The sequence below is a fragment of the Ambystoma mexicanum genome, chromosome 1q (genome assembly GCF_040938575.1).
Source record: "Ambystoma mexicanum isolate Mex_15411 chromosome 1q, UKY_AmexF1_1, whole genome shotgun sequence".
Taxonomy (NCBI): Eukaryota; Metazoa; Chordata; class Amphibia; order Caudata; family Ambystomatidae; genus Ambystoma; species Ambystoma mexicanum.
The window spans coordinates 1,525,503,585-1,525,520,364 of NC_090922.1; the positions used below are offsets into that span (position 1 = coordinate 1,525,503,585).

General features: G+C 52.8%; 1 protein-coding gene across 3 annotated transcripts in view; it reads right to left on the reverse strand.

Annotated features, from left to right (window-relative positions):
* The window catches only part of CDC20 (cell division cycle 20), a 200,844-nt gene that overhangs the window by 115,258 nt on the left and 68,806 nt on the right, over positions 1-16,780 (reverse strand). For all 3 annotated transcript variants that reach the window (XM_069642439.1, XM_069642441.1, XM_069642440.1), the window contains exons 3-6: positions 10,790-10,935; positions 10,381-10,477; positions 9,967-10,095; positions 9,607-9,803 (exon numbers count right to left, since the gene is read on the reverse strand). In XM_069642439.1, coding sequence (XP_069498540.1) covers positions 9,607-9,803; positions 9,967-10,095; positions 10,381-10,477; positions 10,790-10,935 — 569 coding nt within the window. The remainder of the gene's footprint in view (positions 1-9,606; positions 9,804-9,966; positions 10,096-10,380; positions 10,478-10,789; positions 10,936-16,780) is intronic.

The window sequence follows — 16,780 nt, forward strand, 5'->3', positions numbered from 1 at the left end:
CACCTGCAGAGTCGTGACTAGTAGAGGGGGATCTGTGCATAGCACCAAATGGCAAACCTCTTTCCATTTATGGCTGTAGCATTTAAGAGTGGACTCTGGCCTTGGCAAGCACCTCCCTGCAGTAAGGTGGAAGGTCAGAACCTCTGAATTCTAATGCTGCAGTAGCCAGGCCTTCAGGGTCATGGTGCAGAATTGCACCCCCTTCCCTGGCAAAAAGATCTGCATCTACCGGCTTGACTGGAGATAACGTGTCAAAAAGGTCCAGGTACCATATCTGCCTCGGCCACACCAGTGCGACGAGGATCATCCTGCACCAGGCCCGTCTGAGTTGATTAGTCGAAGCAGCAACAGAGGGGACGCATACAGAAACAGACCATCCCAGGGGAATGAGAATGCGTCCCCCCCAACTGGGTAAACCTGCTGGCCAACCTCAGGCACTAGTTGCTGTTGCAAATAGCTCGGCATTGCCCCATCTGTTGAATCCACTTGGTCCTGCCGAAGCTCCCACTTGTGGCAAGGGCGCATCTCTGCCGAGAGTTGGTGACTGTACTTCTGCCAGATGAAACAGGATGAGGCCCCCCTGCTTCCTGATTGATGTAAAACATGTGCTGGTATGGTCCTTGAAGACCCGCACCACCTTGCCCTTGAGGGACGGAAAGAAAAACAGGGCCCAAAACACTGCTGCTGTTGAAATTCCAGCGTGTCCTTGGACGAGGGCGTCCAGCATCCAATCGTCAGTGGAGATTGTCTCCCACATGTCAACTAAGATCGCCAGCTAGCCTCTCACCAGGGTGCATGGGTGGGAGCCCGACACCACTGCCGGTTCAATCCTGCTTGGATGTCGAAGGGCTGCCTTGGGGACCCTGGCGACGTCCTCCAAAGGCTTGGAACAACTCAGTTGGTTTCCTGGGCCGAAGATCGGGAGGACTGGCGGTAAGGAGCCCCAGCCAGATGCCTTGGACGAACCTTGGGACTTGCTGCCAGAGGGCCGAAAAGACAGCTTACGTTGAAGCGTGCCAAGGCCCGAGATGGCTCCTTGTCAGTCTTCATGACTGATCCACAGCCTTCCCCGAACAGATTGTCTCCGAAGGGCATGTCTAACACCTTCAGCCTTGAGCCAGCCACGACAAAGGCAAACACTGTTGCCCAATTGGCAGAACCCTGCATTGGTGAGGTCGCTTGGTGATTGTGTGGTCCGACAGTCACCTTCCTGCAGAATTTCCAGCACCTCTGACCTCTTGTCATCGGTGAGGAAGTCCAGGAGGAGAACGATCCTGAACCACAGCTCCTGGTCGTAGTGTGCTATGAGGTTGTTGGCGGCCTTGATGGTAGTCACCACAGAATAGATGACCCGTCCCACAGAATAGATGACCCGTCCCATGGCATCTAACTCCTTGCCCCCGCTGTCTGGAGAAGTGGCTGCTGCCAAGCAAGATCTACTTGGCCGCCACTGAGTGCGGAGACGGTTGGGCCTGCAAGCACTTGGGCGCAGAGTCCGGCACCCTGTGCTACTTCTCAAGGCGATCCCTTTTCACTAGGGCAGCAGGAGGGGTCTTCAGAGGGACAACCCCGTCCCAGAAGTCATCCAGAAGGGGGACCGAGAGGATGGTCTTTCTCTTCACCTCGCGGCGCTGATACAAGAAGCCCTCCTCCTCTGGGGTGAGCCGGCAGCTCTGAAGATAAAGTGGAATGAGCCCATCTTTTCCAGTGGGGAATATCTAGGAGGTAGAGATGGGAGGTCCCCTATTCTGTTGCTGTGTCGGGATAAGTCTCATCCCTTGGGGAGGGGGGTAAGAGGGTGGCGGCAAGGAGGTGGAGGGTGAACTCTTGTTGGCCGGAGGCGCCACTGTTTTGCAGGGGGCGCTGGCACAATGGGCATCCTTGTCCATATCCAAGACCAGCGTGTGCAGAGCCGAGAGAATGTCAGGTCTCTAGGAGGTAGCCAAAGTGGGGTTGGCAGCTGAGGTGGGTGCAGAACAGGCAGCTCAGACAACGGCTGTGTGCCTAGGCATTCGTCAGTGCACTCGTCAGGAGATATCTGTACCCTGGAGGCCCACTGCACCGCCTACTTTCTTCCCTCGAGGTGACAGTCGGGGAGATGGCATCTTATCCGGGGTCTTCATGGGCCAGAATGCAATCTCCCTCCTGGGAAGGGACACTTCTTCGGTGCCACGCCCTGCGTAACTGCCTCGGTAGCCTTCGCCAGAGAGGCCGCCACCCCCTCGATGGAAGGATGGGTCTTTGCCGGATGTACCTGGGCCTTCACGGTCAGGGCCAGAGCCTTGTCCTGCTTGGCCTTCTCCTTAGGGGGATGTCTGGTCTGAAGTTTGCCCGGGTGATCTGATCTGGAGCATTGACTGGTGGCGGAGACGTTGAACGTGCCCTGTCGGCCAGGGCACCAATCACAATGACGCTCGCGTGGACGTGGTGCTTAGCCTTCTGTTGGACCCCTGTGGGATGGGTGCCCGCAAGACGCCCGCTCAGCCTTCTTGGAGCTGGGGAGGCATGGTGCTGGACCCACCCGGAGCAGGGGACTTGGCATGTAACCCCTCGTTCAGCTACCTGTGCCGATCCTTCATTGTGCAAGGGGTTATTTGGCGAAATGCACAATCTTCTTCCTTGTGCGGGTATAGGCAGTAAAGGCATTCAGAATGCACGTCATTCGACAAGACATTGGCGAGCCACAGCACGAGCAGATCTTGCACAAGAGAGTTGAATCCTTCTCTTCCGACATGGTCCTCACGGCGTAGGACTGAGAATCTTCTGGAAGCCTCCATGAAGAAACTTGACAAAATTAAACCTTGAAGGGCGCTGAAGTATCAGAAAACGGGTCCGATGAGCACAAGGACCGATTGACCAATAGAGTAACACTATTCCAAAAAAAATGAATGTAGTAAAAGCTTGAGAGCTAAACATGGACTCCCAACACTTGAACGTGCAGTAAAAATTTCAAGATTGCTGCTAGAGCGCAGCCATTGGCTGGAGGCAGTATGACCCAGAGCTCAGCGATTGGTTTTCGGAGAAACAGTTCAGAAATGAAACAAACTTTTCTTTTTACCGAGGATTCCCAGCCTGACCGGGATTATTCATGAGCATGTGAATCCATGCCAGACCCCATGCTGGAGAACTAGTAATCCCCCCCCCCCCTCTCTGCTCCTGTGTCTTTATAGTCAGACAATGGCTGGTGGCAGTTGACGTGTTCAACCAAGTATTGTGGTATTTTTACCGCAGACTACTTACAACATGGTAGCTCCATTTCTATTGTTTTGTTAGCACTTTTCCTACCATTCTGGGGGGGGGGGTGTTTCTTGCCTTGTGCTGGAACCCTTGGGTGTAGTTATTCACACTCCCCTGCCCACTGTCTGCCAGAGTTCCCACTGGGAGACTGGCTGTCCCGATTTAACAGCCACCCGCCCCCTTTATGTAAAATGCTGTGTGTATGCAGGGGAGTGTGGAAAACTGAATAAAGGTGAGGTCCCTGAAGTGAAAGGCAAGTCAACCACTGGAACAAAAGAACTGCAGCTGAACATTACCAGAACGCCTGAAGATGCTTCCAATAACCACGAAGAGACCCCCGCTGTCCAGGCCCAGTTTGCTAAATCGACAGGAGGTCCAAACGACCCCATTCGGAGAATTTCCAGTTTGTGCCAACTCCCTTTAGAGACATCCAGCCCTTTTCTGGGAACTAGAACCTTTTTGATTTTAACCTGAGTGGAGTAGACTTTTGCCACTCACTCATGCCTTTTACCTCCGATTGTGTTCCATATGTTTTAATGGTGTCTGGTAAACTCCATAGGCATCAGCTTTTTATATAGTGACAGAACCCTTTGTGCCACTGAGGAGTCTCTTGCACTCAAAATGTTTAAATACATTTTCTTGTGTGAACTACAGTTCCCAAGAATAGGACACCTTGCCTTACCTTACCTTTTTCCATTGTGGGTCCAATACCACCTTATGTGGAGTGCTGGGGTTATATAGTAATGCCTTATCCTACTTCTAATGTAACTTTGTTAAACTAACTTGAATGGCTGGTGGCAGCGGTTTCTTTGTACTACCTTTTGCGCCATGATTTCTCAGCTGCAGTAAAGCACCCATGGGTGACCACTTTACAAAAATGGTCACGTCTTCTGGGCCGTGCCCTGAGTCGCTGCGACTTTCCTGGGCTGCAATTTCCCAATACCTAGGGTACCTGGACCACCGTCTTCCCGAGAACTAATCCAGACAAAACTGGGCATCTTCAAGGACCTCCAGAAGCAGCAATTCTTAGAGTCCCCTCACTAGAGTACAGGCGCGAGGGACCAAGGAAACTCCAACTGGAGCAGTTTGGTCTTCGGCACTGAGGAAAACAGCACCAAAACCACATAGCCGCTGAAACCAGTGGAATTCATTGCTGCAGAGCCCTATTGAGAGTGCTGGCGCAGAAGCCCGGCAGACGTCCTTCCAAGTCACCACGACAAAGGTCCAGAAACAAGGGTCTGCAAGGTACTGTGGGGCTTTGGATTTAACCACCTTTAGCCAAATGTAGTGCTTCCTAGCCTGGGGAGTGCTCCTTTCTAGCTTTTTGAATTACTGTAATTCAGGTGTGCATGCTTAACAGCTTGTATACCTCAGGTAGGCTCACTTGAGCTTCTGGGTTTCTCTTCAATGAATTACTGACTGTTCAACTAACTTTTTCTAAGAAGATTGCATCAGAACTAGAACTGTCCTATTGACTTTGGCTGTCCTGGCTTCCTAAAAGCATCCCTTCTGAATCCTACTGGCTTTGGTAGTGCTTGTTCCCCTAAAGGTTAACTTTACACTATTGCTGGGATAAAAGAATGCCTACATCCCTCTGGGAGAAAAGACTTGTTACAGTGCTACAGTGTTCTATTCTACTTGAACACTTTCCCTTCAAAGCCAATATTGTATGGGAAACCATAAGTGCTACTACTGACCTTAACTGACGTCACGCCATGTGCTGTGAACGTTTCAGTACAAAAAGAATGTAATTACCTGCATTATTGTTACATGAATAACAGGGCTTATGAAATTCTGCTGCACAACAGGGTGATTCATTTGCTGTGTATTAAATAATTGTATAATAAGTAAGTGTTTGTCCCCATTTCCATTGTGCTGCTCTACAGCTCACAGTACCCCTTCTAATAAGCCTGGCTGCTCAGCCACTACCGACTTCTGTAGTACAGGCCTATGTTAAGTGTTGGGTCACTAATGCAAGCAGAAAAGTCTTGTAAAGTCCCACACCAGTTGGGCTTTACAAATTACCCAGGACCACCAACCTAGCCTGAAAAACTACACATTGAGCCACCCCCCAGGGTGCTGTTCCTTTCCAGCGGTGCAGGCCGCGAACAGGAGACCTCAGGCCCATTGGAGTGCAATGTCGTTGCAAGGCCGAATCCGTCAAGACTTTGGTGAGCTCCAGTTGGACCTCCAGAGGCACATTCCCACTCATCTAAGTCCCCTCACCAGAATGCAGGGCTACAGAAGCAAAGATCGGCCAGGCACATACCGTCTTTGTTGGTGCCGAGAAAGGCGCCAAAACAGCAGACCTAACAGACAAATCTGTACCAAGGGTCCCCTCTCGAGACTGCTGCCGAGACATCCCATTCAGGATCCCTCCTTTCGCCACCCCACCAAGGAACCAGGAGACCGAGCGGTAGTGAGATTTATCATTGTTATGCATCATCCCCTCGCTAGTGATACCCCCCAGCTTTTTTTCTGCCCGATTCTGGACTTTTTTCTTTCAATGCGAATGAGGGGAGCCTTTTTCCACTCATTCTTGTGGGCTGTCTCTTGGAACTGTATTTGCATTCTACCTGTACTATACTATGCAGTCCATCTGCTCCATAGCTCTTAAAGGCATCCGTATTTCACTAATGCAGCACACCGCTCCTTATAGGCAGTGCTGCTGGGGACCCTTAGGGTCCTGTAAGATTATTTTGCTATACCCTCAAGTGATTCATACCTCCCCATAAACAATGATATGCTGTGGAATCCTGTTCACATCAACAAAAAAAAATTCAAACCTGAATTTCTTCTGGTCTGGTATCCTTGACCAAGTTGGTTGCAGTCTTCATTCTACTTACAGGTCCCAAGAGCTAACCAGGTCCGAACTGGAAGTCGTTTACTGGGTTAGCCTAGATGGGGCAGGGGATGGCCTCCCACTCCAGTCTTGTTTACTTCCTTATTGTGATGTTGCACACTGGAACAGAGTAGACTTGTGACCTTGCTAACTACCCTCAGAGCTAGACTCAAGCACCATCTACTAGAAGTCTGTACATGCGCTTCCTGAGCCTTCTGTACAGCAGGATCACCTTCCCGTGGTCTTCAGGAACCAGACATCACTAGCCCGTAGGAACCAATGGGATAGTGGGCCTGGGCAGCCACATTTCATAGCAGGACACAGAACCTGGGAATGCTACTTCACGGCTGGCTGCTATCACCGATCAATAAGTCACCTGTGAAAATTCAGTTCGACTCGTGAGGGCAAATTTACACTCGAAAGAAGAGTGCTTGTGTGCAGTGAAACACTCAAGAAGCAACTACAAGTGTGCTGAGACAGAGGACTGGAACCTTGCAGAAGATTCTCACCCACCTTCGACTTAAACTCTAGGACAGAAGGCTAGAGCATCACAAACACTAACAGAGCCCAATGATTGCTGGCCCAAAGTACTTCAACCAACCCTGGAGATTAGTGCCAAAAACAGCATGTTTATTCCATGGCATAGACAGTGGCAGTCCAAAGAATCCCACGAGTGCAGACAAGGATGAACAGCATAAAGAAAATGTATAGTGTTAAACACAACTGGGATCAGAACCCCAAATTTAATAGTGGAGGCAGTGGTTTGTCTCGTTCTAGGAGTCAGGGCTCAAGTGAGATGTGATACCTGTACATCTTCCCAGTCGTTCGGTCTCCTGCTTCTGAACCACAGGGTGCAATTGTCAGACTCCCCATTTCTTACCACCCAAGTTTCTTTACTTGGGGAACTGGTAACACCATGGCTTCATTCCAGGTTAAAAACTGTATGCTGCAGAAAATAAAGTACTCCAAACATCTATACCAGAAACTTGCTCCAAAGACTGGCATGCTTCAAGTATCGCTGTCATTCAGGGGGGGCTTGAGTGGCACAGTGGTGAAAGGTTGCCCACTTCAGCCCTCACTTCCCTCTGGTACGAACAGCCAGGTTACGTGCCAGTACTACCACCATGGACAGTCACGATTGCGTTGCAAAAAGTAGTTGGTATTTAGATTACAATTGACAAGTCCCAACATTTGTACTTGGCCAAGTATGGTTGTGCTATGAACAGGTGGTGGGGCTGAAAGGGAGGTGGAGAAAGTTAAGCTATGCACGACACTACATTAAACAGACATAGTAAGAAGACTTCCATTAACAGCAGTTGCGCCTTGGGACAAAATCATGTCCTCTAGTTAAAGATTTTAATTAACCCATCCAATGACAGGGCATTCTGCCATAGCAGACCACATCGAGGGTTTCGCTTCAGAGGCTGCCCAATTAAAGCATTTCATGGCTTGTGATTAGACTGCACTGTAGCACAGAATACTCCATCCCAAGACCTCTGGCTTCTACTTTAGTTGCTCAAGCATTTGCCAGGGCGAGAGGCATCGACTTATTGCCAACGAATTGGGAATACTGGTTTCATGGAACCAGCAGGCATCGACTTATTGTCAACCATACCATCCTGCTCAACCGTCTCCGTGATAACCTCGGTATCACTGGTCAGACTCTGGCGTGGCTGACCTCTTTCCTCTCAAATCGACCCTCCCAGGTCCAACTGGGGTCTTTCCTCTCTGACATCTTCTTCTCTACCTGTGGTGTCCCCCAGGGATCTAACCTCTCTCCCTGGCTGTTCAACCAGTATCTTGCACTTCTTGCCCACCACATCGCCGCTCTCTGCCCCTACTTTCAGTGCTATGCGGATGATACCCAACTCATTTTCAGGCTACCCTCGGCCTCCTCTTCCCCTTCCCTCATCTCTGACTGTCTTTCTGCTATCCAGGAATGGTGTGCCGCCAACGACCTCTGCCTTAATGCCAGTAAGACTGAGATTCTACTCATCGGCACTCCCACCTTCCCTGCTGCTCTCTGGCCGGCCTCTCTGGGCCCTCTTCCTACTCCTACCTGCAAGGCAAAAAACCTTGGGGTCATCTTCGACTCCACTCCTTCTCTCCTCACATATCCGACGTATCTAAGAAGTCACACTACCAGCTACACCTCCTCAGAGGTATCCTTCCTTTCCTCTCCTTCCCCCAGAAGCTCACTGTCTCTAGAGCCCTGGTTCTCTCTAAGCTGGACTACTGTAACAGCCTCTATCTTAATCTGACCGCCTCTACTCTCCGCCCTATGCAACTCATCCAGAACAGGACTGCAAGACTTGTCCTTGGCCTCAAGCCCAGGGACCATATCTCTCCAGGACTGAAATCACTACACTGGCTCCCAGTGACTGCGAGGATCAAGTTCAAAACCCTCTGCATTGTCCACAAGGCCGTCTGGGGCCTTGGGCCAAAATACCTTCAACTCTCTCCTTCCTAAATATCTTCCTTCTCGAGCTCTTCGCTCATCCGCCTCCAACTCCCTCAGGGTCAGCCGCTTCTCCAAACAACGAGTTGGGGGCAGATCTCTTTCCACTGCAGGGGCCTCCCTCTGGAACAGCCTTCCTACCTCCCTGAAACTTGAGGAGAACCACCTCTGGTTCCGGAAGCACCTCAAAACCTTCCTCTTTGCCTCTGCTTTCTCTCCCCTGCTAATACTACTGAAACTGCACTGAATCTGCAACTGGGCCATTCACCATTCTCGGCCCAGCCACTCTCCCCTGCACTGCCTCCACGGCAACCCCTGCACTACGGGACTGTCTGTATCCATACAGCCCCCCTTCCCAGCACTTGTTTGCACTTAGCTCGCACTTGCCACCAGCTGGCCCTTGTTATTTATCCTGTATGCTGTATGCTTATAACCCTGTACTGCACTTTCCCCTCTCCCTTTCCCCCATGCACTTTTCCCTTCCCCTCTACCCTTGCACTTGCGCGATCTGAATGACACCTGGCCTAGTAAGATCGTTGTCTGTCTCCCCTTGTTTCCCCCCCCCCCTGCCTCATCGCGCCTTGAAACACTTGTGTATAGGCGCGTTACAAATGCCATATCATATTGCCAACTAATTGGGAATACTGGTTTCATGGAACCAGCCAGGGTCATAGCCCCTCACATCAGCAGTCTGTGCAAGGATGGCCAAGAGGACACAAGTGCTTCGTACCTAGCAATTGCAGGCAAATTTTCTGGTCAAACACAATGTGCATGGGACTCCCCTCCAGAAGCTGGAAGTAGGCGCCACATCACAGTGATCACAGAGGGACATGTCAATTCTCAGGGCAGTGCCCCAGAGTGAAAGGATAGGCAAGTTAGTCAACATTCAAAATTCTGTACGCTTAATCATTTGGCCCCTTGAGACATGGTCACCGCTCAATCCTGGTTTCTTGCATCAAGAGCTTTACATTTCCTGCACATATCACAGAATTTCCATTATGCAGCCAGCACTGAAAGTACAATTATGTAAAGAACAAAACCAACATCATATTAACATGGCAGTTCTCACCTGCACTTCAGCGTTGCTTGTGCCAACAGCAAGGTAATTGCCCTCTTTGATCCAGGACACAGAGGCGATGTACTCATCCGGCCGCTCCATCTGCATGAGGAGAATGATGTCTCCAGTGGTGTAATTCCACAGGTACACAGACTCGTCCAGTGCGACGGCCAGGCAGTTCAAGGAACTCCAGTCTATCAGATTCAGATCTAGACAGCAAAGGAGGAGGCATGGTAACTGACAAGGCAATGGCACCTGGGGGCGCACGGGGGAAAACTCTGTAGCCGAGCATTAGGGTATAGAATACTTGCGCTTACAGGAGTAGCATTAGGTAGTGCTAAAAGAGCAAATAAAAGCCAGATGCAGACTTACAGTAGTCATTCCGGATTTCTGGAGCATCAAGTATGCGATCTGGCATGGAAGGGATGTATCGGCCGGGTTTTCTGCTGGATCCTGGAGTGTTTATTTGGCTGTACAAAACTTTCAGGCTATTTTGATATCCTGCAAAGGTTGAGGGATTTTAGGTTCACTTGATCAAATGACTATGCACCCTCCACTGCCTGCTCAGCATAAACTACAGGAACTGATCCGGACAACAAACAATCCTCCCCACCGATATTGGTGGCCATTTCCCTCCCTCCCCCAATCAAATGACCACAGGTTAATGCTAAACACAGTAAAACACACCGGATTTAGCTGTATGAGCGCTTGCACCAACCACTGCCCCCTACCTCAATCTAGTCAAACCCCAAGGCCAGGAACCCATAACACAAGTGAAATGCTCACCTTGTGGGGCATTCTGGGGTTTTCCACCTAGGCGAAGAATTTTTGCCTCCTCAATGTCATAGCCATTCAGATTTAGAGCCCAAGCCTTCTGCTGATCCTGAAAGAGAAGAGAGTGCTTAACCTACTCAACCATCAAGTCTGGACCCATGCAACTGAGTGGAGCTGGAGGGTAGAACCTTCACTGTTGGGAGGACCATAAAAATATATATATAAATACAAAAAACACTTTGCCGTAGCAGTTTGCCTGTACACCATGGGGGTAAAGCAAGCACATGTGGGGTGTCCATGACAAGCCTTTCCCTGCCCCATTTCAATTGGGAGATGGTACTCCGATTACATTACACATGTTGGAGAAGGCGCATCTATGCAGTCTACAGCTAATCAGACCAGATAGGTGTGTGCTGCTTACCTTCTGCGTGGGCGTCCCATCCTGTGGCTCATTCTCTTTGGTCAGAAGGAAACTTGACACATCCATCTGCATAGCACTGCGGTTGGGAATATACCGATCACCTCCTGCCTTTGAAGGTGTATGCTGTACTTTGCCACCAGATTTACCTAAACAAACATCCAGATGTCAGAGTGCAGTCAGTCAAGGTGCCCAGTACAGTTTAAGGCACCAATTACCACGAGGTCATGAGCAAGACAACTCCAGACACCAAACAGACGTTACCCCAGCAGGAGGCTACACTATGCACGTGCACAAGTTGCAATGTTCGATAAACTGGTCTCAAGTTTCTCTCCACCATAAACCAGCTGCATCACATCCAATGATCTGGACAAACCCAGACAAGAATCAGTGCAGCGCACTTCATGCAATGGCAAAAAGCTCACAGCATGTATGGAGACACGAGATTCATGGTGGGTGTGCTGTGCAACAGATAACACCGGCGTGCCACGGTCTCCCAACAGTGCTCAGGACAGTAGTCTGCATGCATGGTCTCAAGATGGCAGACCTTTGGAGCCAATATTTAGGCATTCAATAGTGTGCATCTCAAGAGTACTTGAACAGGTAAGCTGCTTGCAACTCAGTTAACAGCAGCCACTTAACTGCTGGATTTAGACCATTGAAATAAGCATATACAACATTTCTATCCAGTGCTCCAGATGATTTAGGCAGGACTATTTTACTCCCTATTTTTTTAAAGTTGGGTGTACAATTATTAAAAATTCAATATTTAAGTGTGTAAACCTGTGTTTTAACTGGAAAAATGTTTCCCAATTCCTTTGCACCTAGTTTATTTTTGTACATTAAAAGATACATTACTTCTTCAGATCAGGCAGTTAGTTGTTTCTTCCTGTGGTACAACATGCACTTCTGGTCCAAACATTCATGGGCTGTTTTACCTATTTTTTTGCTGGCAGTATTTTTACTCCATATGGAACAAGTTACTTACCTGTAACTGTTGTTCTCCAGCATGGGTCTGGCATGAATTCACATGCTCATGAATATTCCCCGTCGTCAGGCTGGGAATCCTCGGTAAAGAAAAAACCAGTATCAGTTTCGTTTCTGATCTGTCTTTCGTAGTAATAACCAATCACTGGTCTCTGCGTCATACTGACCACAGCCAATGACTGCCCTCTACCTAAGCACCGCCTCTGGCAGCCATCTTCAGATTTGGAAGCACGTGAAGTGGCAGTATGACCAAGTGAAGAGCCGCAGAGGGGTAGGCGGGAGGGTTCGCATGTGAATCCATGCCAGACCCATGCTGGAGAACAACAGTTACAGGTAAGTAACTTGTTCCTTCTCCAGCATGGGGTCTGGCATGGATTCACATGCTCATGAATAAAGAATACATAGCAGTACACATGCACAACCACGGGAGGTGGCAAAGGCTCAACATTAAGCATCACATCAACTCAACATTAAGCATCTTACCTCCTCACCAGGCTCACCTCAGGCGAACAGGTTGCGCAGCACTGCTTGGCCGACCCTGGACTCCTCCCTGGAATCCCGGTCGACGCAGTAGAACTTCGTGAAGGTGTGCGTCGACCTCCACGTAGCAGCCCTGCATATGTCCAGCAGGGGCACACCAGATAGGAACGCCGTGGTAGCTGCGATCGCTCTGGTGGAATGGGCTCTCGGACGGCCAGGCAGCGGTCGGTTTGCCAACCGGTGACAGCACATGATACAGCCGGAGAGCCATCTGGAGATGGAAGCCTTCGAGAGAGCCTTCCCCTGATTGACAGGTCCAAAGTTCACAAAGAGTTGTGACGTCTTCCGAAAACCCTTCGTGCGGTCCACGTAGAACTTCAGCGCTCTAGCTACATCCAGCGAGTGCAAAGTCCTCTCAGCCGGCGACGGGAAAAACACAGGTAACACCAAGGGTTCGTTGAGATGGAAGTCCGACGGTACCTTGGGCATGAAGGAGGGGTGCGTCCTGAGCACTACCCTCGTGTCGTGGAAAGTCAAGTACGGGGCCTTGCAGGAAAGGGCCTGGATCTCTCCCACTCGTCGTGCGGAGGTGATGGCCACAAGAAAAGCTGTTTTCCACGATAGAAACTTCAACGGGGCCGAGTGCAGAGGCTCGAACGGAGGTCCCATGAGCTTGGTCAGCACCACGTTGAGCTCCCACGCCGGGGCCGGAGCCTTCACCGGCGGGAACGATCTGAACAGTCCCTTCATGAACTCTTTCACCAGACGATGAGACCACAAGGACGTCCGGCCCGTGGTTCTGGTGTATCGGGAGATCGCAGCAAGATGAATCTTGATGGACGCGTGTGCCAGACCAGCTTTGGCCAGCGTCAGCAGGTACGGCAGTACTTGGGGAGCCGTAATCCATAGAGGGTTAATCTTCTGTGCGTGGCACCAGACAGAGAACCTCTTCCATTTGTGTCCGTAGCATTTAAGAGTCGAGGACGCCCTGGCCTTTGCAAGAACCTCTCTGCAATCGGCCGGTATGTCGTATCCTCCAAACTCTAGCGCTGCAGGAGCCAGGCCTGCAAGTTCAGCGACTTCGGGTCGTGGTGGAGGATGGCGCCTCCTTCCCTGGAGAGTAGGTCCGCGTCCGCCGGCAGCTTGATCGGCGGGGACGCTGACAAGTCCAGAAGGTCCGGGAACCATATCTGCCTCGGCCACGCAGGTGCGACGAGGATCATCCTGCACCGTGACCTCTTGAGCTGGTTGACGAGCCGGATTAGCAGAGGCAAGGGAGGGAACGCGTAGAGGAACAGGCCCTCCCAGGGGAACGAGAAAGCATCGCCCATGCTCCTCGTCTGGGGAAACCTGCTGGCGAACCTCCGGCACTTGGTGTTCGTCGCCGTCGCGAACAGGTCGATCTGGGGTGTGCCCCACCGTCGGAAGAGGCGATCCACCAGATCCTGCCGTAGTTCCCACTCGTGGCACGAGCGCAGCTCCCTGCTGAGTGAGTCGGCGATGGTGTTTTTTTATCCCTGCCAGATGAAACGGCACCAGAAAAATCCCTTGGGCGACGGCCCAATGCCACAGGTCCTGCGCCTCCTTGGACAGCGCTGGGGACCTGGTTCCGCCCTGTTTCCCGATGTAAAACATGGTGGTGGTGTTGTCGGTGAAGATCCTCACCACCTTGCCCTTGAGGGACGGAAGGAAGGACCCGAGGGCCCAAAACACTGCACGGAGCTCCAGGACGTTGATATGTAGGGACTTCTCCGTCGGGAGCCAGAGTCCCCTTGCGTGCAGATTTTCGGTGTGCGCTCCCCACCCTTCCAGGGAGGCATCCGTGGTCACAGTCTCCTGGTGGGCTGGGGTCTGGAAGTCCATGCCCGCCGTCAGATGCGCGCGGGTGCCCCACCACCGTATCGCTCGTCGGAAACTCTCGTCGAGCTTGATCCTTTCCTCGAAGCTGCCCGTCGTCTGGATCCAGCGCGCATCCAGGAATTCTTGCAACGGGCGCATCCGGAGCCTGCACATGGGAATGAGGTAGATGCAGGAAGACATCATCCCGAGGAGGGACTTGATGGACCTCACTTTGGCCGCGTCGGCCACCAACATCCGTTGCACCTTGCCCAAGATGGTCCTGGTCCTCTCCTCCGACGGGGAGGCCAGAAGGGACACTGTCGAGCCTCGCTCCCAGAAACAGTGCGACTTGCGCGGGCACCAGGTGGGATTTGGCGTAGTTCACGGAGAATCCCAGGTCCGTGAGGAGTTGGACGGTCCTTGCCGTGTGGACCACGGCGAGCTCCCTCGTCTTGGCGCGGATGAGCCAGTCGTCCAGGTAGGGGTAGACGTGGATCCCCTCGCGGCGCAGCTGCGCCGCCACCGGTGCAAGGCACTTGGTGAATACCCTGGGTGCCGACCGTAGTCCGAAGGGAAGGGCTTTGAACTGGTAATGACGCCCTTGGACCACGAATCTGAGGAATTTGCGGTGCCCCTTTAGGATGGGAATGTGGAAGTAGGCATCCTCCAAATCCAACGACGATAGGAAGTCTCCTTCCTCCAGCTGACCCAGGACGTGCTGGAGGGTGACCATCCGGAACTTCTGCGCCTTGATGAACTTGTTCAGACGTCGCAGGTCTAGGATGGGGCGCCATCCTCCCGTCTTCTTCTTCACGAGGAAGTATCTCGAGTAGACTCCGGAGCCCCGAAGCCTCTTTGGGACGAGTTCGATGGCGCCCTTTCTGAGCATCGCCTTTACCTCCAGGAGAAGTTGAGGGACGTGAAGTTCTTTCCTGGCCACGGGGGGACGCGCGGGCACCTTCTTTGAAACTCGAGCGCGTGGCCCCGGGCCAGGGCGTCCAGCACCCAACGGTCGGTGGAGATGGACTCCCACACGCTGACGAAGCCCGCCAGCCGGCCTCCCACCGGGGTGCTTCGGTGGGGGCCCGACCCCACGGCCGGTTCAATCCTGCTTGGACGCGGCCTTGCCGCCTTGACCTCCTTGGCGACGACGGCGGGGTCCGCTAGACTTGCCTCGTCCTCTGTAGGCCTCTTGCGACGACGAGCGGGCCGCTTGACGGTAGGAAGCGAAACCGCCGCCGGAACCTTTGGAGGCGCCCTTGCCTCCGCCGCTCCGAAAGGGCGTCCGTCGTTGCAGGACTCCAAGGGCCCGGGCCGTCTCAGTATCCGCCTTGATGGCCTGAAGGGAATCGTCCACTGTCTTCCCAAACAGGTTGTTCCCGTCGAAGGGCATGTCCAGGACTCTGGTCTGGACGTCCTGCCGGAAGTCCGTAGCTTTGAGCCATCCACGACGTCGAAGGCAAACACCGTTGCCCAGCTGGCGGAACCCAGTGTCGGCGATGTCCGTCGCCACGGTGATGGCGTGGACCGAGGCCACCTCACCTTCCTGCAGGATCTCAAGGGCCTCCGCCTTCTTGTCGTCCGGCAGAAAATCCAGCAGGGGAGCTATCTTGTACCAGAGCTCCCTGTCGTAGCGGGCCACGATAGCCAAGGCGTTGGCCGCTTTAATCGTCGTCGCCGCCGACGAGATGACTCTACGCCCCATAGTATCCAATTTCTTTCCCTCGCCGTCCGGCGGGGAAGTCGATGTGGAGGTCGCACCCCCCCCGCTTTCTTCCTGGCTGCCGCGGAGACGGAGTCCGGGGTAGGCTGCGCCCGGAGGCATAGGGGGGCCGTGTCCGGGACCCGGTACTTTTTCTCGTACCGGTCTCTTCTAGCTGGCGTCGTGGAAGGGTTCTTGAGGAGGGAAAGGCCCTCATCCCAAATGTCGTCCAACAGAGGCACTGCGAGGACCGTCTTCCTCTTGGCCTCGCGCCGCTGATAAAGGAAGCCTTCCTTTTTCTTCTCCTCAGGGCAGAGTTGGAAAAGCTCGGAAGCCCTGGAGATCATGGAGTGGAAAGATCCGATCTCGTCGGGCGGAGAGGCCCTGGTGGGAGGCGACGACGGAAAATCCTCGTCGTATGCCTCGTCGTCCGTACCCGTCGCTGCCGTGTCAGTCCCCGTATCATCCCCTCGGGTGGACGGGGAGGAGGGCTGGAAGGGGCGCGACGGTTGAAAAGGAGGTGGTGGATGGATCCTTCTTTTCTTGGTAGGGGGAACACCAGAAGGTCCCGGTCCTGGATCCCCCGACGGGAGAGGTTCCTCCGTCGGTAACGGTAGCCTCGTCCTTATCTCGGAGCATAAGGACTGTATGGCCAACAAAATGGCCGCCGAGTTGTCTTGCGGCGCTGGCAGAGGGGAATCCGACGGGCGAGCAGGGGCCCCGTCGGTATCCTCGACTATGTCGTCGTCGTCACCTGCGTCGGGGTCCATTCCGACGGGCTGGCCTTCTTCCACGCCTAGGCCGTGGCTTAAGACCTCGATCAGCTCCTCTTCTGAGGTTGAGGCCGACTCTACGACGACGCCCTGCCCCCCCCTTCTTCCCCACGGAGGGTTTCACGGGGGTCCTATCGATGGGCACAAAGAAAGACTCCCTCCGAGGAGGCAGGGAGATTCTGGGCCCTGAGGTCGCCACCACTGGTGCAGCCA